Raw genomic sequence first — 25742 nt, 5'->3', positions numbered from 1 at the left:
AAAATTAAATTAAGGAAAATAACATCATATACTCATTTTACAGATGGTGGAAAGAGGCACAGAGTGTTAACATGTGTTGCCCAATGTCACACAGCAGGCCTATGGTAGAATTGGGAATAGAATCCAGGTCTTCTGACTTTCATGAGACCACATTGTATGTGGGTTGTACAGCAAATTGGAAGTGTCCAGTCCAAACTATTGTAGAGTTATATAAAAGCACAAGAGCCTCAGAACATGGGTGTTTGTTTTTTTTTTGCACAGCTGAAAACATCATGCTTTTTCACTCGCACTCCAGTGCTGCAGAACAGATTTTATGTAAACTCTAATAAATCAAAAAGCTTCACATCTAAACTGAGAGCAAGCATGATAAAATTTCAGATCAAAAGTCTGTTGGGGGGGGGGGGGGGGGGAATATTGTAAGCCACAAATGTGGGTGCTTAAAGGGAATGTTCTTATCTCAACTACTGCTATAATAGTATGACAAGTATGTCTCCATTATAATCTCGAATGAGCCTATCTCTTTTGTTTTGTTTTCCCTGAGATATAGGAAAAGACAAAGATACATATACAGATGATTCAGAACATGGGAATTATGATTCTCGCACAGATCAGTCACTGCTTATTCAAAACACGGTTACCAGACAGAAACCAGAACCTCGGATTAAGTCGTCTTTGAAGGTAATGGACCACAGAATTTATTAAATTATATGAATTGTTTATAATGTGGTTAAATTCTGAAAAATAATATAAGTTTACCTTAAAGGGAATGATTGTTACAGCTGGATTTAAAAATAAATAAATATGGGGTTCTCCGTAGAATTAAGGGGATACCAAACAATAAAGGCCCAAGTGAGCAATACAAATAAGGCCAGAAGTGCTCTCAAGATTTCAGAGCATGAAATCCCCAACAGATATAGTGCAAGACTGTCTCAAAGAATTAGATTCAGGCATCCCCACAGAAAGAGAAGTAAAAGTCTTCAATATTATGATGAGCATGACCTACAATAACATTAGCAGGAGTTCCCTATAGAAATAAGGGCAAAAGTACATCAAAAATATATAAATAAAGACAACAATTATACTGAAAGGACTAAGGCTGTGTCTTTGTGACCCATAAAAATAAGATCCAGGAGTCTTCTAAAACTTTAAAGGCTGGAATAATATCTCGGATTAAGGGCATATGAACCACAACATATAGAGAAGTAAAGTCGGTCGTGTGCATCCCAATGAATTAGTAGTAGGTGTGTTCGGAAGCTTAATTGCAGTAAATTAAAAGACAAGAGTTATCTAGAAAAATAAGAAAAAAAATCCTAATCCAAATATCAGTTGCAGGCAATCACAGCTAATGAAAGGCAAAATTATTCCAAATATAGGTGGGTAACATGAAGGGACCTGTGCGACACACAGGCACAAAAACATTGGAAAAATCTACCATGATCAAGAATATGAACAAAGTGAAAACTGTCATTTCATCCTGTTTAGCAAATTGAATTTCACTTAAGGCTTGTCTACATGGGGACGCTCAAGAAGGTAAACTCACACTTTTAGTTAATTCAGATTAAATGTGGATTAGTTAAACTGCATTAAATCCCTGTGTGGACACTCTTAGAATTCAGTGCCCTTAATTTGGTTTAGCTTAATTCACAAATTAATTCATAAACCAAATTAAGGCCACTTTATTTTAAGTGGGCACACACCTGTTCCACAAACCTGCATCTAGTGGGACTGAACACATGTACTTTTTTCTACATGTTAACACCAGGTTTTATCAGCATTATGCCATTTCAGAAACCTGATTCCCATCGTGGTTTTGGCAACCTGTTAACTGAGCATTATGTACGTGCTAGGGAAAGAATCTTGTAATTACTGAAAAGATCACAGTATTTCCGTAGTTCTGCAGGAATCTGCACCACAGATGGCCAACAGTTTGTATGATCTGTGAGGTTTTCCTGCTGTGATACCTTACACATCATGGGATGCTTTTCACATAAGGTGGTGAGATAAGAAATCCATTACAAACTGGACTCACCATTTCCTTTTCTTTTTCTTGTTTGTTTGTGTTACTCTCTTTGATCAAATTCTGTTCTCTGATACATACACCTGCATCCATTTCAGTGGAAACTGCACTAGAGGACAGAACTTGGCCCTTTGTATTGTCTTAATGGGAGGGAGGGTGAAGAGAGAGGTTGAATAAGGACTTTTTTCGTAAGAAAATTTTAAAAAGAGAATTAAAGATCAAACACACACCAGCATATTAGCCTATGTTGGTGTGCTAAAAAGAGATGATTTATTCCAAGATCAATGTCTCTTACCATTGTGAAATACAGTGATACTAACTGGTCGGTCTGTGACACGGCACTTCACAATGACTTATTCTGTTGGTGTATGGCGGTTTGGGTAATATTTTTCTGTACACATCAAGAATACTGAAAGCTACTCTAAGGCATCTGCCAAGGGGATGTGCTGTCAAAATAGGATGAGAATAAATGAGTATTGCACATATGACCTTCAAAGGTGCTAAAAGCCACAGCTGCTTCCTGAAAAAACCTCCAGTTCCCCCATGACAATTTCTGCAAAGCAATTGTGTTTTCAATATACAATTCTGCAGCACATTGAAAATTAAGTATTTAGGGGCAGCATGAAAGAAATTGAATGTAATAGCACAGGGGATACTGAAGTGATTACATTCACTTTCATATTCAATAAAAGTTCAGATTAAAAAAATATTTGATCTGAATCTGCCAAAGAACTTCAGGTTGGAAAGTTAGAGGGTATTTTTTTTCCCCAGAAGTGACAAGGGATTTTGGGAGCCTCAGTTTTTATGTTCCCAACTGAGACATCTAAAAGGGGCCTGACTGTCAGAGAGTGGGTGCTCAGCACTTTGTGCAAATCAGGCCCCATTTAGATTTCTGAAGTTGGGTCCCCAAAAACAGAAGTCACCTCTGAAAATCTTGGCCACGTGTTACAGCTCCAGTTGAGCACCCTGTCTTGCCTGCTCACCAAATTGCTGTCAGGAAGAGAACCAGCCACTAAATCCCTGGGTGTTTGAAGCCTGAATCTGAATGGAGTCCAGGCACCCTAGGCCCACATTCAGAATGCAGACCCTCTACCTAGCACGAGGGTGACCAGATAGCAAGTATGAAAAATCAGGATGGGGTGCAGGGTAATAGGCACCTATGTAAGAAAAAGCCCCCAAAATCAGGACTGTCCCTATAAAACTGGGACATCTGGTCACCCTGCCTAGCACCTCCTTCTAAGAGCTGCAACCACCTAGAGAGGCCAACACTGGTTCTCACTCCCCTGATACTGTAAACACACCTTCTCCCACCCAAATGTTTCAGCCTTCAGGTTTACAAGAAGGGGTGTGTGGTCGGAGTAATACATGAAGCACACAGACACTTTGCACAGTATTCTAATGCCATTGCTCTTTTCTTTACCGCACAAGAAATAGAGTACAGATCGTATAGAAAACAAACATCCTTACCACAGGGTGCCTCACTTTAGCTTACCCTTCCCTTGGAAGTCCTTCGGGGACCATCTGAATTCAAGCAGATGCAGAGTTCCCCCTGCATTGAACTTCAGCAGCGGCATTCATCTGCTTCAGCTGATGCAAATGGCCAAAGATCCCTAAGAGATCAGCACCTGCTCTTGCATGTCATGTCACCTCTTGCCTCAGTTTCCTCATCTGTAAAACAGGTGTAATGCTTGCCTACCTACTGTTCGTCAAGCAGAATGATATCTCTGATAGAGGCTTTAGGTGCAAATTTTGTTACAATTTCTAAACATTGATATTAATAGTCCTATCCATTTAGCTAATAATAGATTAAAACAGAATTAAAAGAGAGCAATATCATATGAATTTTTTGTGCCCTAATGCTACTGGAGTCGTCATCTTAAGACAAATAGCTTTTGCATTCAGTACTTAGTGATGAACTTTTGTGACTGATTTATTGTTATACCACAGACTACTACAGAATGAGCAATTGGTTGTTTCCTGTTGTTTATGCCTTGATGGACCTAGGTACATACACAACAGTGTTTTTAAAAAGGGGAAGGCATATTAGAGTTGCTTAAATTGCATATCTCATGTGACTGTTTTTATTGCCTGGCACTTTATATTAATATGTGCTGTGCTTAGATTTCTGTGGCTAAATATGGCTTAGCTTTATGGTCAAATACATAGTATATTTTTATTACCAGAATGCTACAAAACTCTATCAGTAGTTGCAGGCTGACATTTTTGAAGTTGCATTTGAAAATTCCACCCCCGTAGGGTTTGTGGCAACCATTTTCTTCGGTGATAGTCTACCTGGGTTTGCACCCTCCACCCCACCAATATTTCCATTTCTTAAGGTCTGAATGAGACTTTGCAATCTCAGTTTCACAATAACACAGTGACTTTGTTTGTTAAGATTTTGATGCAAAACCTTAAATTGTTCCGTGATTCATGAATTTGTTAATGAACATGGTCTGGTGTCATGTTTGTAATGAAGTACAACCCATATGAAACAACCGATGATGTGGGGTTTCCATGTGAACATTTCACTTCCATATTGAAACTAACATTTATTTTTAAAATTTATTTTCCCTTGTTTTCTCGTGTCACAGAATGCAAGGTTTACACGTATAAGAGCCATGGTAAAGAAAATGCAAAAAGAGCCATGTATTAATCCAAAAGTCAAATCTTTTAGGGGCTGAAACTCTTGGTGTTGATAGTTGATAAGTATAAGGAATAGGAACAATATAGAGTGAATTAAGATGAAAGGAATGGGACCAAGACATTCAGTAGTGAGTGAGTCTTTATAAGGAACCAAACTTCTACCAAAGTGCAGGGATGCATGTGCAAAATGAATGGAATGGATTGGTCAAAATTAATAATATTTCAACCAAGGAAAAGGAGAAGAAGACCAACAGCTATAATAGTAGGAAACTCAGAATTAGAAGAATGTCAACCCTGCTGAATTTTGAATGTTTTAAAAGTATAAGTTTAAAGTTCATGAATTAAAAACCTATTGAAATGGAAAAAGCTTTAACAGGTAGACAGAAAAGGGATGTGGAACTGGGCTTTGTTGTAAAAGGAGCTGCAATTATGGCAAACCAGAAGTATATTGCACAGTATACTACATAAAAAGTATATTGTAAGTATATTGTACTTAAACGGACTGACTTTCAAAAGTGTTGCAAAATTTAAGTGTCTGCATATGGAATTGCACACTCTAGTTTGAAAAGATCAAACAAAGAGGGGACTGTAATAAAGTCCCCAGCAATGCATCTCAATATAGTCTTGGCTTGCCTGAAAGTAAGGAGAGGAGAAGTGAAACCCATCTGATTGGAGGGAAGTAAGGGAGACAGCTAAGCTAACAAGAAAGGTAGAAAAGGAAGCTGAGCATGGAAGGAGTAGTATGGCATCTGTAGAACTGAAACATTATTTACTTGTATTTTCCACTCCTTTGATTAATTACTTTCTTTCTGGTCTTACTGTTTTATTCCATACCCCTTTTTAAGTCAGACTAGTTTATTTTTACTTGTCCTATTCCAAGGAATCCTGAGTATTCTTTTGCCAGTTCAGACAACTTTATTGTCTTCTTTACATACAACACTTTATTCATATTCCTACCGCTGGGAATCCAATGGGAGCCAAAAGTGCACATCAGAGGGGAAGGATTTGGCTGTAAAAGTGCTTCAGTACATAAAATAACCAAAAGGAAGAATAAGCAGAGAGCATTATGATCTGAAAGGAGACTCACAGGAGAGTAGAACAGCTTGACAGAAAACCAATAGCAGGCTAATGCAATCTGAAAAAAAACAACAATGAATAATGTTAATGATTCAAGAGGAAATATGGGGGGTAGGGGTGGAATGATGAACCTAAAATGGAATTCATGAGCTGCTGAATGAACACACTTCATAAGTGCACAGCTCTCAGTCACTTTGAGGTTTCGTTAAATAAATGACTCAGTAAATATTTAGGAAACTGCCTTGCTAAGGAATTTTACTAGTGAATGAGTGATGAATATCATCACAATATGGGAAAATATTTTTCCAGCAGCCATAGCACTTTATGATTTGACCCTGTCAGATCTTAAGAGCAAATAACTTTTGGGCAGGGCCAGTATTTTGAGGGGGGAGCTTCAAAACCTGTTTTCTCCGGGTGTTCTCCACTCTCTGCCTGCTCCTGCCATAATACAGTTGTGTGATAGGCCTTCAACTGATCCTTCAATTGATGCTACTCATCGTTACACCCACATATTTTTTCTTGTACAAATTTTCTAAAATGGGTGAACAGTGGTCCTGTGAGTCTGGAGAAAAAAAAATGGAACTCTCTTTATAAAGATTTCTTATATGAAGAAGCTACATTAGTAGGCAACACCATCTTGTTATTCATAGATGACACCAGCTTCATTTAACTCTTTTCAGAGCACACTGACTGTAGTCAGCCTACCCTGGAAGATCAAGGTTCTTTCAATAATGTTTTTTAAAAGCCCCTTTTTTAGCACCACTATCACTTATTCGGTTTGGGAAAAGGACTTTTCTTTGTTCTGACGACTTTAGTTAAATTGAAAGAAATTCACAGATTAAGCTCACGTGACTCATGCTTTTGTCAAAAGAATGCACTTTAGATGTTGAACATGCAAACTGCTAATTTCGTAGAGCCTGTTGGCCATTGTTAATAGAAGCAGATAAAACATGCGGCTACAGAACAATTTTTCTCTCTACTAACTTCTTTTCAAATTACTTTAATTACCAAAACTGTAGGTAGACTTAAGAACTACACTGTGTTCTTAAGGATGTCTATGAATGATCTTCTAACCTAATTAGGCCAATTTTGCCCAGTGCTCAAAATAAGGGGTGAGGGGAAGAGTGATGATACTTTCCCAAGCCCCATCCACCAGCAAAATCCACCTACTTGAGATGCCAGAATGAAGTGGCTGACATATTTTGCCTGGATTGCTGATTCCATTTTGTCTATCCTAAAAATGGAAATTTAACAGGGGGAAGGGGTTAAGACAGGTCCTGGAAATTTGATAATATTGCTTAGTACATCAACTGGACAAGTGATATGGCACAGATTTGATGACAGACTCAATGGTTTAATTTTATGCAGCCTGATTTCATTCTATCAGGCCCTGCAATTACTTTCCCAATTTACCATATAAAATATCTCCTGAAAAAGTCATAGTTACCCATTTATTTCAAGTTCCCAAGGTTAACCACAACTGCCCAAGGAGTAAAGATCTATTATTAGAGGAAGGTCCACCTTGATTATCATACACATTGTAAGGAGAGTGATCACTTTAGATAAGCTATTACCAACAGGAGAGTGGGTTTGTGGGGCGGGGGGGTGGGGAGAAAACCTGGATTTGTGCTGGAAATGGCCCACCTTGATTATCATACACATTGTAAGGAGAGTGATCACTTTAGATAAGCTATTACCAGCAGGAGAGTGGGGTGGGGGGAGAGAAAACCTTTTGTAGTGGTAAACACGCATTTTTTCATGGTTTGTGTGTATAAAAAGATCTTCCGTACTTTCCACAGTATGCATCCGATGAAGTGAGCTGTAGCTCACGAAAGCTTATGCTCAAATAAATTGGTTAGTCTCTAAGGTGCCACAAGTATTCCTTTTCTTTTGGCTAGAAAAAAGCTGCACCTAACTGGAGAATGGGAAACAGCTGCCAGTCCAATTAACCTGGGGTTATATAAAGACTGAGCGGAAAGAAGCCAGGGGGAGTGAGGGAGTGGAAGCAGAACGATAACTCTTCCCTCCTGGATGCAGATACTAGATCCCAAGCTGTGTATGGTGAAAAGGTGGTGGGAGCACAACCTGTAAATAAGTAGCACCAGTGGTTAATGAACCCCAGGGTCTCCGAGTGACTTTGTCAGCACAGCAAGGGCAGCAGACCAGAGGACCCTGAAGGTGGAATATAGAAGATATGTTGTTTTGTTGATCCATTCCAGCAGTCTCTCAAAAAACACGTCAGCGGGAAAACAAATGTTGACTGAGCAGGGTGTTGAAATAATTTCTAGAAAACGTCTCTGAATGCTCTTGACAAATGATGATTTCAAAAAAGGTTAAAAAGGAATCTGGTACTACTTTTAACACAAAATCCAGAAATATATTAGCAAAACCAATCACATCATCATAGCTTGAAAAGTTTCAAAAAGGTGTAAGTATGTTATTCCATATGGTATGAGTAATTCGTAATCTACAATGTTTGAGTCTTGAGTTCAAATTTACATCATCCTAAACCAAAAGTGAACATAAATTTTGGAGCTTCAGCCTCACTCCTAGAAAAAAACAATGCAAATTAACACTACTGGCAATTTGTTTCCAGGAAATATTTAAGGCTGGAAAGTTGAGTCATAAACCCCTGAATTTTGACATTAATCATAGAAAAAATGACAGTCCTTCAAATTCAGTTTTCTGCACATTAAATAATTGTAAAGGTCAGGCTAAACAGTCGTGAGAAACAAATATTCATAATATTAAACCGTGATCACCTCACAAGTTAGTCAGCAACCAGGATTATTTTGCTTAGTAGCATTTTCTGCAGCTCTAAGAACAATGGGGAATTCTTATTGATTGAGGATTTTACTGTATAAGACATTCTCATTCCACCTCCAGTTAGGACTGTAAAGCTGAGTTTACATTCTGCACATTTTTATGTGCAATAGCTAAGCTTTTCACACAGGCTTTATTCAATTCCTGTCCCTTTTGCTCTTCCAACCATAGTCCACATATCTGTCAGTCTTTCAAATTGCCTCCATGACTTCTTCCACCTCATATGTGGTTTGACCACCCTGAAGACAAACCTATTTTGTTGTTCATTTTCTCTGACTTCCGACTACTTCCGACTGTTATTCTGTCAGACTGAAAACTCCTTCGGGCAATGACCATCCCTTCTTGCCTGTCTGGAAAGTCTCTAGCATTTCATGGGCATTGTCACGAACAAATAATAGAAATAAGTGTTTCTTTTTGCTGAGAAACATGTTTTTGTAGATGACAACAACTTCCATATAATTCTATCAAAGGGTCAGTAGGAATTCTAGTATGCTGCACGATTTGATTACTTTCGTGGTAGCTACACATAGGAAACCTCTTCACCTCATTAACTGGAATATGGCAGTTAAACATGGCATGTATTGAGGAATGCAAGATAAAATTCGTATGTATGTATTCCTTTCTTGCTTAAGGGATCCCCAGTTTTAAAACTTTCTTAGTATATTTTTGTCTCTGCGGGGGTCCATTGGCAAGGTGACTTGTTGGCTGTTAATAAGATTGGCAAGGGATAGAATACTAGATTAATATATTGATAATGGATGCTATAGATTTAACTTTGAAGACATTCAGATACTATGATAAGGGGAAGTACCCAACCTTGAAACAGGTTATTCTTAGGCCAGTTCCTGGGATTTTTTTGTTGTTCTGAGATAGGGCTTGTCTACAGTTACCAGGGGATTGACGCTGTGGCGATCAGTGAACCAGGGGTCGATTTAGAGGGTCTAGTGAAGTTTGGCGATTTAGAGGGTCTAGTGCAGATTGCTCTCCCATCGACTCCAGTACTCCACCGGAACAAGAAGAATAAGGGGAGATGATGGGAGAACATCTTCCATCGACATAGCGTAGTGTGGTAAATAGATCTAAGCTGCATCGACTTGAGTTACGCTACTAATGTAACTCAAATTATGTAGCTTAGATTGACTTTCCCCCATAGTGTAGACCTGCTCATAGACTTGAAAAGCTGTTAACAGTGGAAAAAATTGTTCAGTTGTAAATAAATTACTTGTACCTAAATTGGCATTGTTTGATACACCTGCATGCTGGATGTTGCTAATTTCTATGCATATACCTAGCTCTGCTAGCATGTGGTGCAGCACTTAATGTTTTATAAACATTTTGACTTTTATGATAGTGGATGGACAAATTCTACTGGAGGCCAAAATTATCTAATATGGGTGCCTGAAGCTAGGCCTCTAAATCTGTATTTAGATACTACCTAAATGGCCAAATTTTCAAACCTGCCAGGCTAAGAGGTTCCAGTTACTTCACAGGGATTGTGCATACTCAAGCCATCTGGAAATCAAGTTGACTTTATTTAGGTGTCTTAAATGTGGAGCATAATTTGGCTTTACAATTGTAAGGTACAATTACAATTGATTGACAAAACATATGTGTAGTCCTGCCACAGGTTTATAGGGGAAGAAGGCTGATCATAGTTAAGATGTAGAGCTGGAAATCAGGAAACCAGTATTTTATTTCAGCCTGTGTCCAAGGCTGCTACTGGGCAAAATCCTGACCTTGTTGAAGTCAACTATAGTTTTGTTGTTAGTTTGAACCAGGATTTCACCCTCTGGGCCTTAGTTTCCTCATCTTCTACTAAGGAAAAATAATAAAGCCATGGCCAATGGGGTGGTATTAATTATTTATTCAGTACTCTGGGTGTGCATGGCAATTCACAGACCACTAAAATACATGGCTCAGGAGTCTGCCCACACAGAAGCAGGATCTTGGCGTGCTAGGACGCTGTGTTTAATTTTTTTTTAAAACATGGGAATTTCAGATAGGCAATGGTCTATACACGTTGTTTTATTTATTGTACATCGTAAGGCCAGAAAGACTAGTTGGATCTGAGCTCCTACTCCCTTGGAGGCACCATGCAAAGATTTACAGTTTCATTAGCCACCCACATACCCTATTATTTCTTGTAGATTCACTGAAAAAATGCAAGACATCTGTGTAAATCTTGTTTTAATATGTAGCTTCATTAGTGGTAATAGCCCATCAAGATGATTTTTCTTGTATAGTGAGGTGTCACACCAAATTCACAAGCTGTCATCCTGATCCTGTCTTCCTAGAAGTGGAAGTTTACAGTTGGCTGAACATCATCGCTTTTAAATGAAGGAGATTTTTCAGGATAATGTCTCAGAAGATTGGCCTTCCTTTTGTGGGTGCAATTTACACCCTAGGGTTTTGTTGCTGCAAATCAGTTGCAGAAAGGAATCTGAATGTTCATACCAGATTGCAGGCACTAGTCAGGTGGTTACATTTTTTATTTTTTGAGGTTTTGTTGTTGAATACTTATGGGCTATATTTGTCAACATTTATGTAAGTGAATATTCCCATTGCAACTTGCGGCTGAGAATGTTGCTGGACCTTGCATATGTGACACCCACTCCCTTGAATTCCTTGCAAAAGAGCAATTCATAGTCACAATCCATCAACTCAGAAATCCAGAGACTGCTCTCTCCTTGTACAGTGCCCCATAGGGGGTAGGAAAGAGAGGAGACCATCACTTGACTTCCTGCTCCTCTGCCTTGACCTCGAAGTTAGCTGGGTGCACTGGGAGGGAGCAGGCACTTTTCTGAAGAGCAATCTAGGTTTCTTTGGGTCAGTACAGCCTGCTCAGGGCTATGCTTAAAGGGGCAATCTAGCTCTCCATATGCTGTATATATAACATATAGTAACACTTTCAACAGTGTTTTCATTTATGTATGATTTATAGCTATTGATTAAATTACTAGTAAATGAAAATGCTTTCTTTAATACCTTGCTGTAATGCATGTTACAGAATGCATTAGTATCACATGAGTAACAGATAATTCTATAATAAATGGTTGATAAGCCTGTTATGTGTAGATATTGCTTGTAGACGTTGTTTCAACAAACAGATTTTAGGGTTACATAAATTTTCAGTGCCATATAATTTCTGAACAATAGTATACTTTTTCATACAGTACATTAAATTAAACTTTCACACAGTAGGAAATGTTACCAAAATCCATCCAATGAAACAATCAAAAAAGGCTCAGACTCATTTTATGGAAAGCTTTCTTCATGTCTAATGATTCATTAGATATTACTAATGAGTTAGCAATAAATGTAGAGCCCAATAATGCAGACTTTCCCCCAGTTTCCCTGCCAGTTGCAGTTCTGCCTGAATAAGGGCTACTGGACTGGGGCTCCTAACAAGAGTCAATAATAAGTTAATGTACGAGTGAATATCAAGGTGACAAATCAAACACACAAAAGTAAAGCCTCGGTGTCCACTGTCTTCGCATAACTGATTATCTATGTGTTCTCACTATGTCTAAAGCCATGCCAGGCAAATTTATGATACCTCAAATGGCTCTTTTTTTATTAATCTCTATGGAGTAAGTCACACTGCAAGGAATCAGACTACAACAATGTCTTTTTCCAAAAACTTACAGCAAAGCAAGTGGGCCAGCATTTTGAAGTCTCAAGCTAAGGGAGGATACAGGAACGACAGTGGGGGGAGTTCCTTTTGTTACTCTGAAGGAAGTTTTTAGACAGAGCCTCTGGTTGTCTTCTACATTGCCTTGAATGCTTCTAAATGTGTTTGGATACTAAACTCTAATTTTGGTGTACAAAAGAAAAGGTAATTTTTATAAACATTTCATATTACAATGTAGTAAATGGGTATGTTCTGACTAAAAGAAAAAAAACGTTTAACTGCTTTTGGTTCAGGAAAGCATGATGTTACTGAAAAATACTAGATTTCCTATTTACATAATGTATATTGGAGGCACATATTATGGCTTTAAAAACCAGAAATGTTACTATCAAACTGTTTTATGGCTGATGTTAAAGTAATACTAAAGTACTGATGGTTTAAGAAACTACAAACGTTTGTCAGCAGAGATGTGATCAATATTGGAGTTTTCCCTTTTCCAAATAATGGTTATGCAGCTATCACATTTACTCATTCATAAATGTCTGTTAAAAAAATTAATATATAGTGGGCATAATATGGGAAGTCATAGGGTTACCTTTACAAGGACCACTCTTAACTTGCTAATTGCCGTAGGTGGCTAAATAATGTTACCTGAGTATTTGTTGTATTTCCTACATGGAATAGAAGGAAGTATAGAGAATACTGCACTTAGAGAGGTAGTGTTACTTAATTCCATATGCTCTGATACCATAAGGAAAACTGACAACCTTTTTTAAGAGCAACCACACTTTTCCTCCCAGAAACTCACAATTTTAAATATATTTTTTGCAACTTTCTTTTTACAAAATGCTTTCCATTTTTCTTAAAATAACAAGTGTTTAATTTTAACAAACAGACATTTGTATAATGAAGCTTAAGTTCACCATATATACAATGATTCTACTGGAAATAATTTAAGATAACCTGAATCACAGCAAACAGAGAAATGGAATTCTATAAAATACAGTAATCGAGTAAAAACAGACTCTGGGAGTTTAGATTTATCATTAATTTAGTCAGTGCGAATCTTTTATAATGATATGAGTGAAGTCCTCTGTCTTTCAGCACATTTAATGCTTACAGTATATGGAACAAGCTTATAAGTAAATGTTGGGACCAGACAATGGGAATTTAACCGCTGATTTCAGTAGTAGTAGGATTTGACCCATTGTCTCACAGTGTGAAGTGGGGGGGTTATGTGTGTACACAGCATATATATACATATATGTATACTGACAACATTTCTATGACTTCGACTATATATGTATCAATATTTTAAACAACAAATTCTGACTTTAGATATGAGAGTAACACCTAAGTATCAGAGAGCAATGTAACGTATAAAGCCCAGATCCCGCAAACGCTTACACATATGCTTAACTTTAAGCATCTGAATAATTCTAATTGGCTTCAGTAGGAACATTTGCATGCTCAAAGTTAAGCATCTTTGCAGGCTCATGGCCTAATGCTCTGTAGGGAAGACTAACTGCTTAACGTTCTGTTTCTCTCAGAGTTCATAGAGTCTGTCCATATAAAAAAATGTTTTACAGTGCAGTTTCCTTTCAAAACTCCTGAGTGAAGTTAAACTCTTTCTCAGTGGTTCTACCATGTGAAATGTACTGTCGTTATTAACACATTATACAGTCCTAGTATTGCTCTAGCTATCTTCAGTTACTCATTAGAGGACCAATATCACTTAAAGGAGCCTATAATATTTTAAAATACACACACATACAAGTCCACAGAACGGGGAGTAATCTCCTGGATCTTGATCAAGGTTATTAAACACCTCAAAAGTAGAGGTGCTCAGGTCCAAGTTATGTGTTGAACCTATCTCTAATAAAGATGTTCAGATAGTAAAGGCAGATAGTAGTAGAGAAAAATCTACTATAGTGATTGCTCCTTTAAAACTTGCCAGATTTCCCTTATATGTGTACAGAACTTCAGTTTTTGTAGAATTCCTTATACATACTACTGGAAATATCATGGGGTAGTGTGACCAACTCTCTCAATTTTATCTTGAGTCCTGTAATATTTGGTGTTTTTCTTAGATTCCCCAGCCTCTACAATCATGTTCTTGCCTGAGAATGTGAGGGGGAGGGGGGGTTTATTAGTAAGTTTCAAGCCCTTATGACTGCAGAGAAGAGCTCGAAAGTATGACTCCTTAAGCATTCCAACACCAGAAGTCCAAATAAAAAGAATCCCATGCTTATTTTTTAAAATTCCATAATTGATAAACCAATCTCATAAGTTTAGGGAACTTACCCATGATTTTTGAATGCTTGGAATTGGCGATACTGCATTGAAAATACTCAGGAAATATTATTGACAAGCTTTAACTGTGACTAGCGTAGGTAATTTTGCCAATCCCCCTGCCAATGCAAAGTTGTTGCCTACAATATATTTTCTAGTGCTTTGTGCAGCTTGGTTAAACATATCCAGGGATGTGGTTTCCAGCATATACCTAAGCATTATGTAACTGCAAGAGAAAGACTGAACGGCAAAGTCCCTACTAGACAATCCCCTGTTCTAAATGGTCTATGGATTGTTAAGAAAGAAATGAGGTAAATAATTCAATACACTTATAATACTACATGTTGTGTTTTGGGGCCTGAGTGCACTGAGGGTATGTCTACACAGCAATTAACCACCTATGGCTGGCCCATGGGAGCTGACTTGGGCTCAGGCTGTGGGGCTGTAAAATTTCAGTGTAAATATTCAGGCTTGGGCTAGAGCCCAAGCTCTGGGACCCTGTGAGGGGAAGGGTACCAGAACCTGGGCTCGGGAAGTGGGTGTTTCATTGCTGTGTAGACATACTCTTAGGCACTTGGAAGCCTAGCCCCTAGTCAATAAGCATAATTATTCAGTCATGACTATTGAAAGTCAGTGTTCAAATTTTGAAAAATTAATTGCATGTAGGCAGTGAGGCTGCATGACTTAATACATTATTCTTAGCTCTTATACAGCATCTTTCAAGAATAGATTTCAAAGCACTTCACAAAGAAGGGCAGAGTCTTAACTCTAAAATCAGAGGGATAATAAAAATGATCTGGATTAAAAAAAATTAAAATTCCAAAATACTCTCTTCATGGGCAACACAGCAGGTAGCATATAAAGAAAATGTGTGTGAAGCATAGTATAAAGGTTATATCTGCATTCCTTTGCGATCACCTGCATAATTACTCATGGTTTTGCCATTAATGAGTGATGCAATCATCCAAAACTGGTGCCAGTAGAATATCTATACCTCACGAGTCATTGTGTATTCGCTTTACCCTTCTGAAATGTATTCGTTTATTTTGATCTTTTAAAAGATCACAGCTCAGCTAAATGGTGAGGCTGTTTACATGGTGGAAAATTAGCAGCTGTTTAACACTATGTAGTAACACCACAGAACAGGAGGAGCAAATATCCTGGTTAGGGTCTGATTCTAAGATCGCTGAAGTCAGTGTCCAAGGAGTCCAAGTGACTTTATAGGTTTGACTCAAAACCCATTTATCTAGTTTTGTCTATATGGAATTTGGAAATGGAACTTAATATATTGTCATGTTCATTGATTTTCATTTCATTTTTAAATGTATTCCTTGGCCGTGATGCATAAAAAAATGGAAATATATTAAGACAGTATAACTGTCGTCAAACTAAAAATCCAAAAAAGTTTGCATCATAATCTCACTTCTTACCTCACAGGGCTGCTGTGGGAATAAGTACATTAAAGATTGGAAGTGGTTTGAGATCTACTGATAAAAATCACTATATAAGAGTGAGGTGGTATTATATAATGGTACATACTTCAGTTGCAACTAATCCCCCCTGCTATTATGATATAACATTGTTTTGAGTTAACACCATCTGGTATGGTGTTATGCATCCAGGATTCTGCAGTGTATGTTCAATGTGTTGCACCATATCAACTGTTGAACTGTGCTTTATTTGAGATGTGAAAGCAATAGTTCATTTGCAAAAGATGAGGCAAAGCTGCTGACTGAAAGATGCAGGATTAATACAGCATGTATATATGTTTTTGTGTATGTACCTGTGTGCATCTACAGACACATGCATCGAATTAAGTGGCAGGTGGCAACTTTTAATAAACTTTAAAACAGGGGCAGGGTGCTATCCACCCATCACCCATACCATCTTATAGCAGGAAATTAATTGGTTCCAGTGTGGGAGTTACAGGGCTCCTACCTTATAACCCATAATGTGGGGTAGGCTGCCTTCGCACTACATCCCCAGGACTCTGAGCTCTAGCAATCTCCCCCTCCCCCATCAGGGGAAAAGAGATTGCAGCGGGGTGGGGAACTTGGCCACAAGGACCCCAAGTTCTCACCCTATCACATGAGCCCAATACCCATCACCAAAATCCCAGGTCTTTTTCCTCTGGGAACTGTTCATTTTGTTCTCTTAACTGAACTGCAAACCAGGCACAAGTTGCAACATATAAACCACACCAACCTAGTACCTCAGTTAGATATTAGGCGCATTCAGATTGTAGTTTGAAGATGCTGTGAGGAAGGCAAAAAAAATTCCCTGGTCTTCTGTCAATTGGCCCATGGGAGGAAAAAAAATCCTTCCTGAGCCCCTAAACAGGCAATGGGCTAGACCCAAACCATTTCTCTGGCTTGGTTCCTGTTCCTAGTTCTGGGAGGTAGGATGGGCTCCTGGAATGGAACCGAAAGAGGCTCAACATGGCCCCTTCACCTTGTTAAATCCTGGGAGCTGGGGAATGCTGGCCAATCGGCACCCCTCTCTCTCAGCTGGCCAATCAGTGCCAGAGACTTCCAGTGAGAGGAGCTACCTATTGTCCTTTGGCAAGTGCCTCTCTCCCTTGCTGCTGGGGCCGTCTCCCTTTCACTGCGAGCCCCATCAAGTTCCTTCATGCATTGTTGCAGGTGGATGGCATTTATCCTTCACCTGAGTCACCTTCACTCTTCCCAGTAATCACACCTTTCTGCCAGGGCTATTTATAACATTCCAAAACTCTGAACAGCTTTGAAACCAATTAAATTGCACCAAGGACCGGGATTAGTCCATAGTTTAACTGTACCTGGATGTGTCACTTATTCCAGCTCCTGGGCAGGAGGGATGATTGAGTGGTTAGGGCACTGTCTTATGAAATGGGAGATCCAGGTTCAATTCCCTACTCTGCCATGGACTTCCTGTGTGACCTTGGGCAAATCATTTAGTTTCTCTGTGCCTCCATTCCTTGGCTGTAGAATGGATCTAATAGCAATTTTCTACCTCGCAGGGGTGCTGTGAGGATAAATATATTAAAAGATTTAAAGCACTTTGAGATCTACTGATGAAAAGTCCTATTTAATAAATAGGCATTATTATTTATCATCATCTTGGGTTGGGGCGGGGTAGATCTTATTTTAATGGTATGTATATTATATATGACTCGTATATGAGCAAGAATATACCTTCTTCTTTAGGTGTGCCTTGTCCACCTTTGTGAAAAGCACACTCCATTTTGCAGCTAAACAATGTCATTTATTATTAAGGATAAGATTTTGTCACAGATATTTTTAGTAAAAGTCAGGGACAGGACACAAGCAATAAAGAAAAATTCATGGACGCTTGTGACCTGTCCCTGACTTTTACTAAAAATGTCTGTGACAAAATGCGGAGCTCAGATGTGGGGTCCCCACACCACCCCCGTTTTGTTTTTAAAAACAAAAAATAATGAGTTTGGGATTCTTTTTATTTGCCTTCCTGTTTTTGAGTCTGTAAGGTTCATGCTTTCAAACTTTTCTTTGCAACCGTGAAGGCCAGAAACTTACTTTAAAAGAGGGCTCCACTGAGTTTTAAGTGATGATTAAATCTTAAATGGTCCCTTTCTGATAGGATGTTTACCCACACATGCCATGAAAGGATTAATATGGATTTGAGAAGCCAATTAATCACCCTGTTTGCATGTGGAGGATGGGCCAGAGATAAAGCCTAGCTTGAGGGATAGAGCTTTTTCCATAAAGAACTGGGTGAGCCCAGCTGGAGAATGGAGACCCAGGAGAGAGGTGGGAAAGAGGCCCCTCTCTCTGGGAAGCAGCATAAAAGACAGCTGAGAATTAGAGAAAAGCAGACAGTCTTCTCCAGGGATAAGTCCTTCTCCCTGACTTGAGACAGGGACTTGAGGAGTTGTATGTAGCTTGCTTGAACTGCTGGGCTGTGGGGTTGATTGAGGCACAGAAGCCTGTGGCTAGACAGAAGGACAGTCTAGCGCAGCAGAGGTATGCCTGTTACAAAGCGGCGGCAAGCTGGGCTGAGTGTTTGGTTTTGCATACATTTTTGTTGGACTTTGGTAAAGGACTCTCTGTCCCCAGAAGGGACAGAACTCTGTAAAGTAGTCTGGCTGGAGGGCCATATGGTGTAGGCCAAAGGACTGTGGGGGAGAACTGAGGCCAGGGGGCTGTGACGCCATATCCGGCCAGGAGAGGGTATGTTGGGGGAGCAACTTTGCTACACCTTGTTATACAGGAGTTAATCTTGCAGTATGTATATGTTGAGAAAGATAATGATGATTTTACTGTGACTTTTTCTGATCACAACTACACTTCAAATGTCCATATGGTCCAAGGATCTTAATATATTGAACATCTGCCAGAGCCCGTTTGTGTATGATTTTGAAAAATTTGAACCATGAAAGGAAAACATGACACCATCACCAGCTGTGCAGGGCAAGGGATGACTCCCAACATGAAACCTGGATTTGAAGAGCAATGCCTAATTTAAATAACATTGCTAAATGAGAGGATGCTCTCAGGTTGCTTCACATGGACTAAGACAGACTGTTTTGATTTTTGGTTTGCAAAAACATCTCATTTGCTAGCTTTAGTTTTTGAAAACATATTTAGGATCAAGATTCTATTTTATCTGAACCATGAATGTTTGGGGGTTTTCAGTTCTGGTTCATCTCTAAATCGAATGGTTGGGTCGGACATATAACTTACCCTCTCTATGGTGTCCTTTTATAGACCATCAGTTCTGCAGTTGCATAAACCTTTGTGCTTAACAGCTATCCATGAGTTCAGAAAAGCATTCAGCGTTTGAGTTTACATCAGTACTGATAAAGATCAGTAGTTAATAATGGATGATGTGTTCAGTAGTAGCACAGTGGAGAGTTTTTTATGAAAGCAGCTGTTTTATTGTATGTGAAATATGGAAGTTTAAAACAGAACCCACAGTAGTGAACATCCAGCAGGGTGAGATGTGGTTCATTTCAGGTCTCCTAGCACTCTTTTTACTATATTAGACATTAAGTCCACTGTAGGATTTAGAGCCATGTATGGAAAATATTATGACAAAATATATGTAGTAGCAAGATTCAAAATTTTACATGACCTCTTGTAATTCTCTAAAACCTTCACTCTCTCTGTGTCTGCTACTTTTGTGCTTTTGGGAGATGGTTGTTGATATTTTGTAACCTACTGGATTCTGTAAATGGCTTTTCAGGGATCCAGAACTACTTAAGTTAGTGGTATATGACATAAGAAGATTTTACCAGGTATTTTGAAAGGATACTTGCAGTGCTGCAGAGCCTAATGAAACTAGTATTTCCATTTATCATAAGAGAAAGTTGACAGAAATATGCACACAACTCTAAGTACTGTAATTCCCACAATGAATAACCTAAATTACTTAAATCCTGTGAATTTATCAAGAAAATCTCCTGTATGCCAAATGCACATTAAAACGGGAGTGGGGTTTTTGGCCACGTGTTGCTGGTACAGCATATCTTACTTTTTCAGTAGAGCGGCAGAGCTGAAACTCTTGTTTGAGGGGTGGTGAACAACATGTGTGTATTCAAATCCACGCTCCTTTTTTCCAGAGGGTTTTGTGGGTGGCTTCGCTGTTAGATTTCCAGGTTTTGGAGCATCCAGTGTGACACCCGAAAAGGCTATCCTTCCTGAGGGAAATAAAATATACATTAAAAAAAATGACTTCCAGTGGTAGCCTGGAAAGCCAAGTTCCTTATAGTGGGATCATGGTATAATCATAAGAGGAGGAAGTTATGAAAGACTTAAAAATTACAAATAAAAACACTTAATTGAACCAAACCCTCACATGGAGACTAGTACAGCAATGGTGGCTCTTTACAGCAGTTGGTTTTTATCCTTTTTTGAGGAAGATAAAATATGATTATCCACTGCTGTAATTGTTTCCCAAATACAACTTTACTCACCATCTTCTGTTCCAAAATTCTATGGGAGACTACAGCCCTCGTTCTGCTTTTGTTAGAGTGTTACTCCAGACTTCTGTCATGTAACTAAGATCAGATTCTAGTCCTACTTTCCAGAGGCATAGCATCATAATGATCCCCAGAAGAAAGGGAAAATAACCCTGTAATTTTCCACAAATTTGGACTCATTCTTGGAAACACTTAGCATAATTTTCCCCATGTTCCTACTCTTATGCATATGCTTATTCACATCTCTAAGTGTTTGCATGGGTCCTAAAATGACATTTTTTTTTTTTTTTTGCAATTGTTACCATACTTTGTCATTTTCCCCTTGCTCTTTGAAAGAAGAAAGTATCTTTATTGTTGGAAAAAGAGTGAATAAGATTCAGTCACTGGGTTTGAGTCTTAGACAAAAGTGAGTTCTGCCATGTCTTTGATATTATGTGTTTGCCAATCAGTCTTTATTGCACAATGTCAGTGTTTCCCAAACATTTGAAAATTGAGTCCTTATTCCGAAGAATGAAACCCATCTTTTCTTCAACCTGCTATGTGGTGTTAAAGGCCTACACATCTTGATTTATGCATGTTTCTATCCCATTTGCTTCCCACACTTTGGGAAATGCTTGTGAAGAACTTCATAGTTGGCACATCCTCTGCTTTCTTAAATGATGAGATAAGCAGTGAAATAGTTGTGTTGATATTTAAAGTAGCATCTGAAGTAGTATCTGTTGAAATGAATGTGGGGGGGACTTCATAATTCAAAGCTGCTATTTCAGGTTTTCTGAAAACTCAGGTAGATGTAGGCATCTGTTACTCATTTCATGCTTGAAGGTTTTCTTTGCAAATTTAATAGCTAAAATGTGTGTTTTAATTAAACCTGAGATTCTGGAGGACAATTGTCAGGTTTGTCCATGCCTGCAATTACCCCTTCACATGCATTTCTATGAGCACATGCCTTGCCCTGTGCAGTGTTAGTTTAATTTTTACATTTTTTCTAACGTATAATCCTGTTTGTAACCGATTTCATTTGTTTTTCAGAATGAGATGAATGCCATAGCATCATCAGGCCTCTTCTTCAAAGACGGTAAAAAGCGCATTGATTACATCTTGGTCTATAAAAAGTCAAGTCTACAAATAGAAAAAAGAAACACTTTTGAAAAGAACCTGAGGGCAGAGGGCTTAATGTTAGAAAGAGAGGTATGTCTTCTAGTATATATTTATTCTGAGATTACCTATACATTACTGTGATAAACTATTAAATATTAAGAATATTCCTAATTTATTACAAACCGACTTTCAAAATTATAAGTGCTGACCAGGATTTTAGTTGCTCTATGTTACCATCTAAATCAGAAAACGACTGATTCACCACTATGTTGATCTTATTTATGTTGGCATTATTCCATTTAAATCAGTGGAGTTGAACTGATGTATGGAGTAGTACAGTGGTCAATTGGGCCCTATCTACTTAGAGTTTTCTTTCTCGCTCTCCCAGTTGGCACAGATGGGAGCACTGTGAAATAAAAACTGAAGTCCACCCACTAGTCAATCCAAAACAGCATTGATAGGCTTGAAAAAGAGTCCATTCCCAGTCTTCTTTTACTGATTCAGACCAGGGACTTGAACGTGGATCTCAACATCCAGCTAAGTGCCTTCACCACCAGGTATTGGCTCTTCTAGGGTGATGGAGTGTCTATCTCTGGTTTTTCATGAGAAACTTTGAAAGGGTAAATGTTTGAAATTTTTTACGGGAGGAGGAAAACCATTTCCCATCCACTACTCTACGAGATCTCCTCTACTCTATGAGATCTTCCCAAAATGATGAGGTTGATAAGTCCCATCTGAAACCCCCAGAACCATTTTAACAGTATGCTGAATTGGTGGTGGTGTTGGGTCAAGGATAGCAGTAAGATAAAATAGGATGTTTACCCACTGCTATAATGTTTCCCCAAATACAACCCCCCAGTACAACTACTTTGATAGTAGTAATAGCTCAAAATATCTAAGATAAGGGATTTAAAGTCAAAAATCCTTCAAGGAAAATGTGCTCTGTCTGTTTTTTGAATTACAGATTATAGAGCAGGAATATTTATGTACAGACACAATTCTGAAGCAGGCTCTGCACTTTATTCTCCTCTCACTTGTGAACTTCCATTATATTCATTGGAATTACCCCTGATTTACACCAGTTAAATGGAGACCAGAACAGGGTCTTGTTTAAACAAAGTTGTTAGACTCTTTCAAGTCATTCTTGCACATACCTACAGACCATCTCAGCTAATTTGACAATTAAATTAGCTAATTTTGAAATTATTATATTTAATATTGTTGTTACTATTTTGATCCAATCTAGCAAAACAGAAAAAAAAATCTGAAAATATCTGATATTTTGAAAAGTTTGAGAACCATTATCCGCAAAAGCCTATTCACAAGCAATAAACCTGACATTTTAGAAAATCAAAACTTTCTAAATTAGAACTTAAGAGAATTATCTGATATTCAAATTAATAAAACGTGTTTAAATTTCACAAGTTTAGATGCAAAACTGTCATTTTGAAAGAAAAAATTCAAGCAAAGCAACATTATAAGTCTGAAAAAGGACTTAAAACTGTAAATCTTTTTAATTGTAATGTATTTCTTCTTAAATTCACTTTATTTTTTCAGTCCCCTTAATATGACACCTTGCAAGCTGCCACACAAAGACAGTATAGTTAAAAGCATACATTATTGTTATGTAGATAACATTTCCTCCCTATTATCTGTGTTTTAAAGGTTGTTTGCAGTGATCATTATTATTGTTATGTAGATAACATTTCCTCCCTATTATCTGTGTTTTAAAGGTTGTTTGCAGTGATGTTGTAGCCACATGAGTTGGTCCCAGGGTATTAGAGGGATGAGGTGGGTAAGGTAATATCTTTTATTGTTTGATGAAAAAAGCAAGCTTTCAAGCTTAACTAGACCTGAAGAAGAGCTCTATATAAGCTTAAAAACTTGTCTCCTCCAACCACGGAAGTTGGTCCAATAAAAGATATTACCTCACCTACCTTGACTGTCTTGAAGGTTAAGGATTGAAATGATTAATATTCCTTCAAGAATTACAGAATAAAAGTAGCATTTCCTTTTAGATATGTGTAAGAAATATAGTTATGGACCCAACTGTCTATCCTCAGGCAAAATGCTCTTTGGCTTCAGCCTGATAGTTTTCAGTGAGTAAGAACTGCAGGATCATGTCCACTGATAAGTGACTTCTACCAATATTTATAAATTGGAAGCAGTCGATCAGCATAGTTCATGAAAGTCAATCCTTTCCACAACATGCTAAGACAGGATAGGAATTCATCACCAAGTAACAGCCAAAGTGTGGGGCATCTTTGTAACTAATCCCTTTATATCAACTGTTCCGGCTCCCTGCAGTGATTTCTTTTTGTCAGATTCACTGGGCTCCGTGGGCTCTCCAGATCCCCTTTTTGTGCTGAGTGATGTAGAACTGGCATTGGAGGGGTGAGAGTCCCCTATATGCCAACTTCACAGCCACCTTCCTCCCAAACAGAGGATGTTCTATTTTTCCATTGTGTTAGGAGCCTTCTGCAACCTGATTGTCTTGGGATGAATTTTACTTGGAGTACTAGTACTGAGAAGCCTGTTTAAAACAAGGGGAAAGAAGTGAGGAGGGATAAAGACAGAAAGCATGTTAACTATGAAGGAGGTTTGATGGAATTACTTTCTAATGTCCTTCTTGCTGCTTGCATGATATACACAGACATGAGGTATTCTCAGGTCTTCCTCTCACTCCCATTCTCTCCAGTGGTGCAAGATCAGGGCTTAAATGTATATTTAAAAAAATTAAAATCAGCATAAGATTTTATAATCCTTTCACTTGAAAACAAAATGAAATAGGTAGTAGTAAAAATGATCCCCCATCCATACATACACCATAACAAATCATTGTCATGTCCTGATTGACAAACCCCCACCCCCGATGCCCATTCATGACCAGTACTCTGAAATAACCAAGGCAGAAACCACTACCAAAAATCTACAGTAGGTTTTACACCAGATCTAGTGCATAATGAGATGGTGACTTCAGTGGATTTATGCAGATTAACACAAAATGATAATCTTTCCCTTACTGTTTTAATTAGTTCTGAGGAAATGTCCAGCAGAGTGAATGTGATGAATTAGTTTATTTACATATATTTACATTCCTTATGTAAAGTCTCATTGTTAAATTAATCACTGGCATAAATGGGTACAACTCCTGTTAATTTCATAAAGAGTTGTACCTGCTTTCACAGGGGCTTAATTTTGTCCTTTGAGTGTATTAACAACAGGCTTTCAAAATCCAATCATCAACGTATTGTTTCTGATAGACCATTTTCAGTTCCCGCTCTCACAGTTAAAACTTTGTAAAGAGGTCTGAAAGGAGAAGGAAGATGAAAGACAGGTATTAAAACAACGGAGATTGCTAACAGAAAAAACAATAATAAAATGTATACTGTAAATGATTTACCACCTGCTACGTTGCCAATTACTTTAATATTAGTAAAAAGAAAAGGAGTACTTGTGGCACCTTAGAGACTAACAAATTTATTTGAGCATAAGCTTTTGTGAGCTACAGCTCACTTCATCGGATGCAAGTGAGCTGTAGCTCACGAAAGTTTATGCTCAAATAAATTTGTTAGTCTCTAAGGTGCCACAAGTACTCCTTTTCTTTTTGCGAATACAGATGAACATGGCTGCTACTCTGAAACCTTTAATATTAATTTCTCTCCAGAGTTATCGCATTGATTTAAAAAGTAGTCAGCAGCCAGCTGGAAAGTTTTCTTGAGTTAAACAGTAGGTGGGGGCTAAAATAGAAAAAATAAACACATCACTTATGAATCCAAACTTATTGTTACATTTATAAAGAACATTTTTGTTTATAAAATATTAATTTTAAAATAAAATAAACATTCAAAGACTGTGGAATGAGGTGCCCATCTGCTATTGACTTTTAAGGAGAGTTAGGCTTCTAAATGCCTGTTGGACCTTTGAAAATCTCCCCCAAAAATGTTTAAAAATGGACCTTGGAAGGTCCATTTCTTGGTAGAAAAGACTCAACCCCGCCAAAATGCTTGACCTATAAAATTGCAAGTGAATACATCTGGAGAAAAACAATCTGAAATTGAAAAATTGACCAGTTAGGAGCAACGTAGGAAGCAGTAATAATAAGATAATAGAAATGTAGTGATGGGAAAGACCTCAAAGTCATAGAGTCCAGGCTCCTGAGCCAAAGCAGGACCAAGTAAACTTAGGCCATCTTTGACAGGTGTTTGTCCAACCTGTTCTTA

General features: G+C 38.1%; 1 protein-coding gene across 4 annotated transcripts in view; it reads left to right on the top strand.

Moving 5' to 3' along the window:
* Positions 1-25742, top strand: part of ANO3 (anoctamin 3) — a 369380-nt gene that overhangs the window by 237156 nt on the left and 106482 nt on the right. For 2 of the 4 annotated variants that reach the window (XM_043548422.1, XM_043548423.1), the window contains exons 4-5: positions 548-678; positions 21451-21609. In XM_043548422.1, the coding sequence (XP_043404357.1) occupies positions 548-678; positions 21451-21609 (290 nt within the window). Of the gene's footprint in view, positions 1-541; positions 679-21450; positions 21610-25742 lie in introns of all 4 variants that reach the window. The other 2 variants (XM_043548421.1, XM_027830111.3) reach the window with 1 other exon arrangement.

This window comes from Chelonia mydas, chromosome 6 (genome assembly GCF_015237465.2).
Source record: "Chelonia mydas isolate rCheMyd1 chromosome 6, rCheMyd1.pri.v2, whole genome shotgun sequence".
NCBI classification, from domain to species: domain Eukaryota; kingdom Metazoa; phylum Chordata; order Testudines; family Cheloniidae; genus Chelonia; species Chelonia mydas.
The sequence above is the reverse complement of the archived record's forward strand: the minus strand, read 5'-3'. Positions and strand labels throughout refer to the sequence as shown.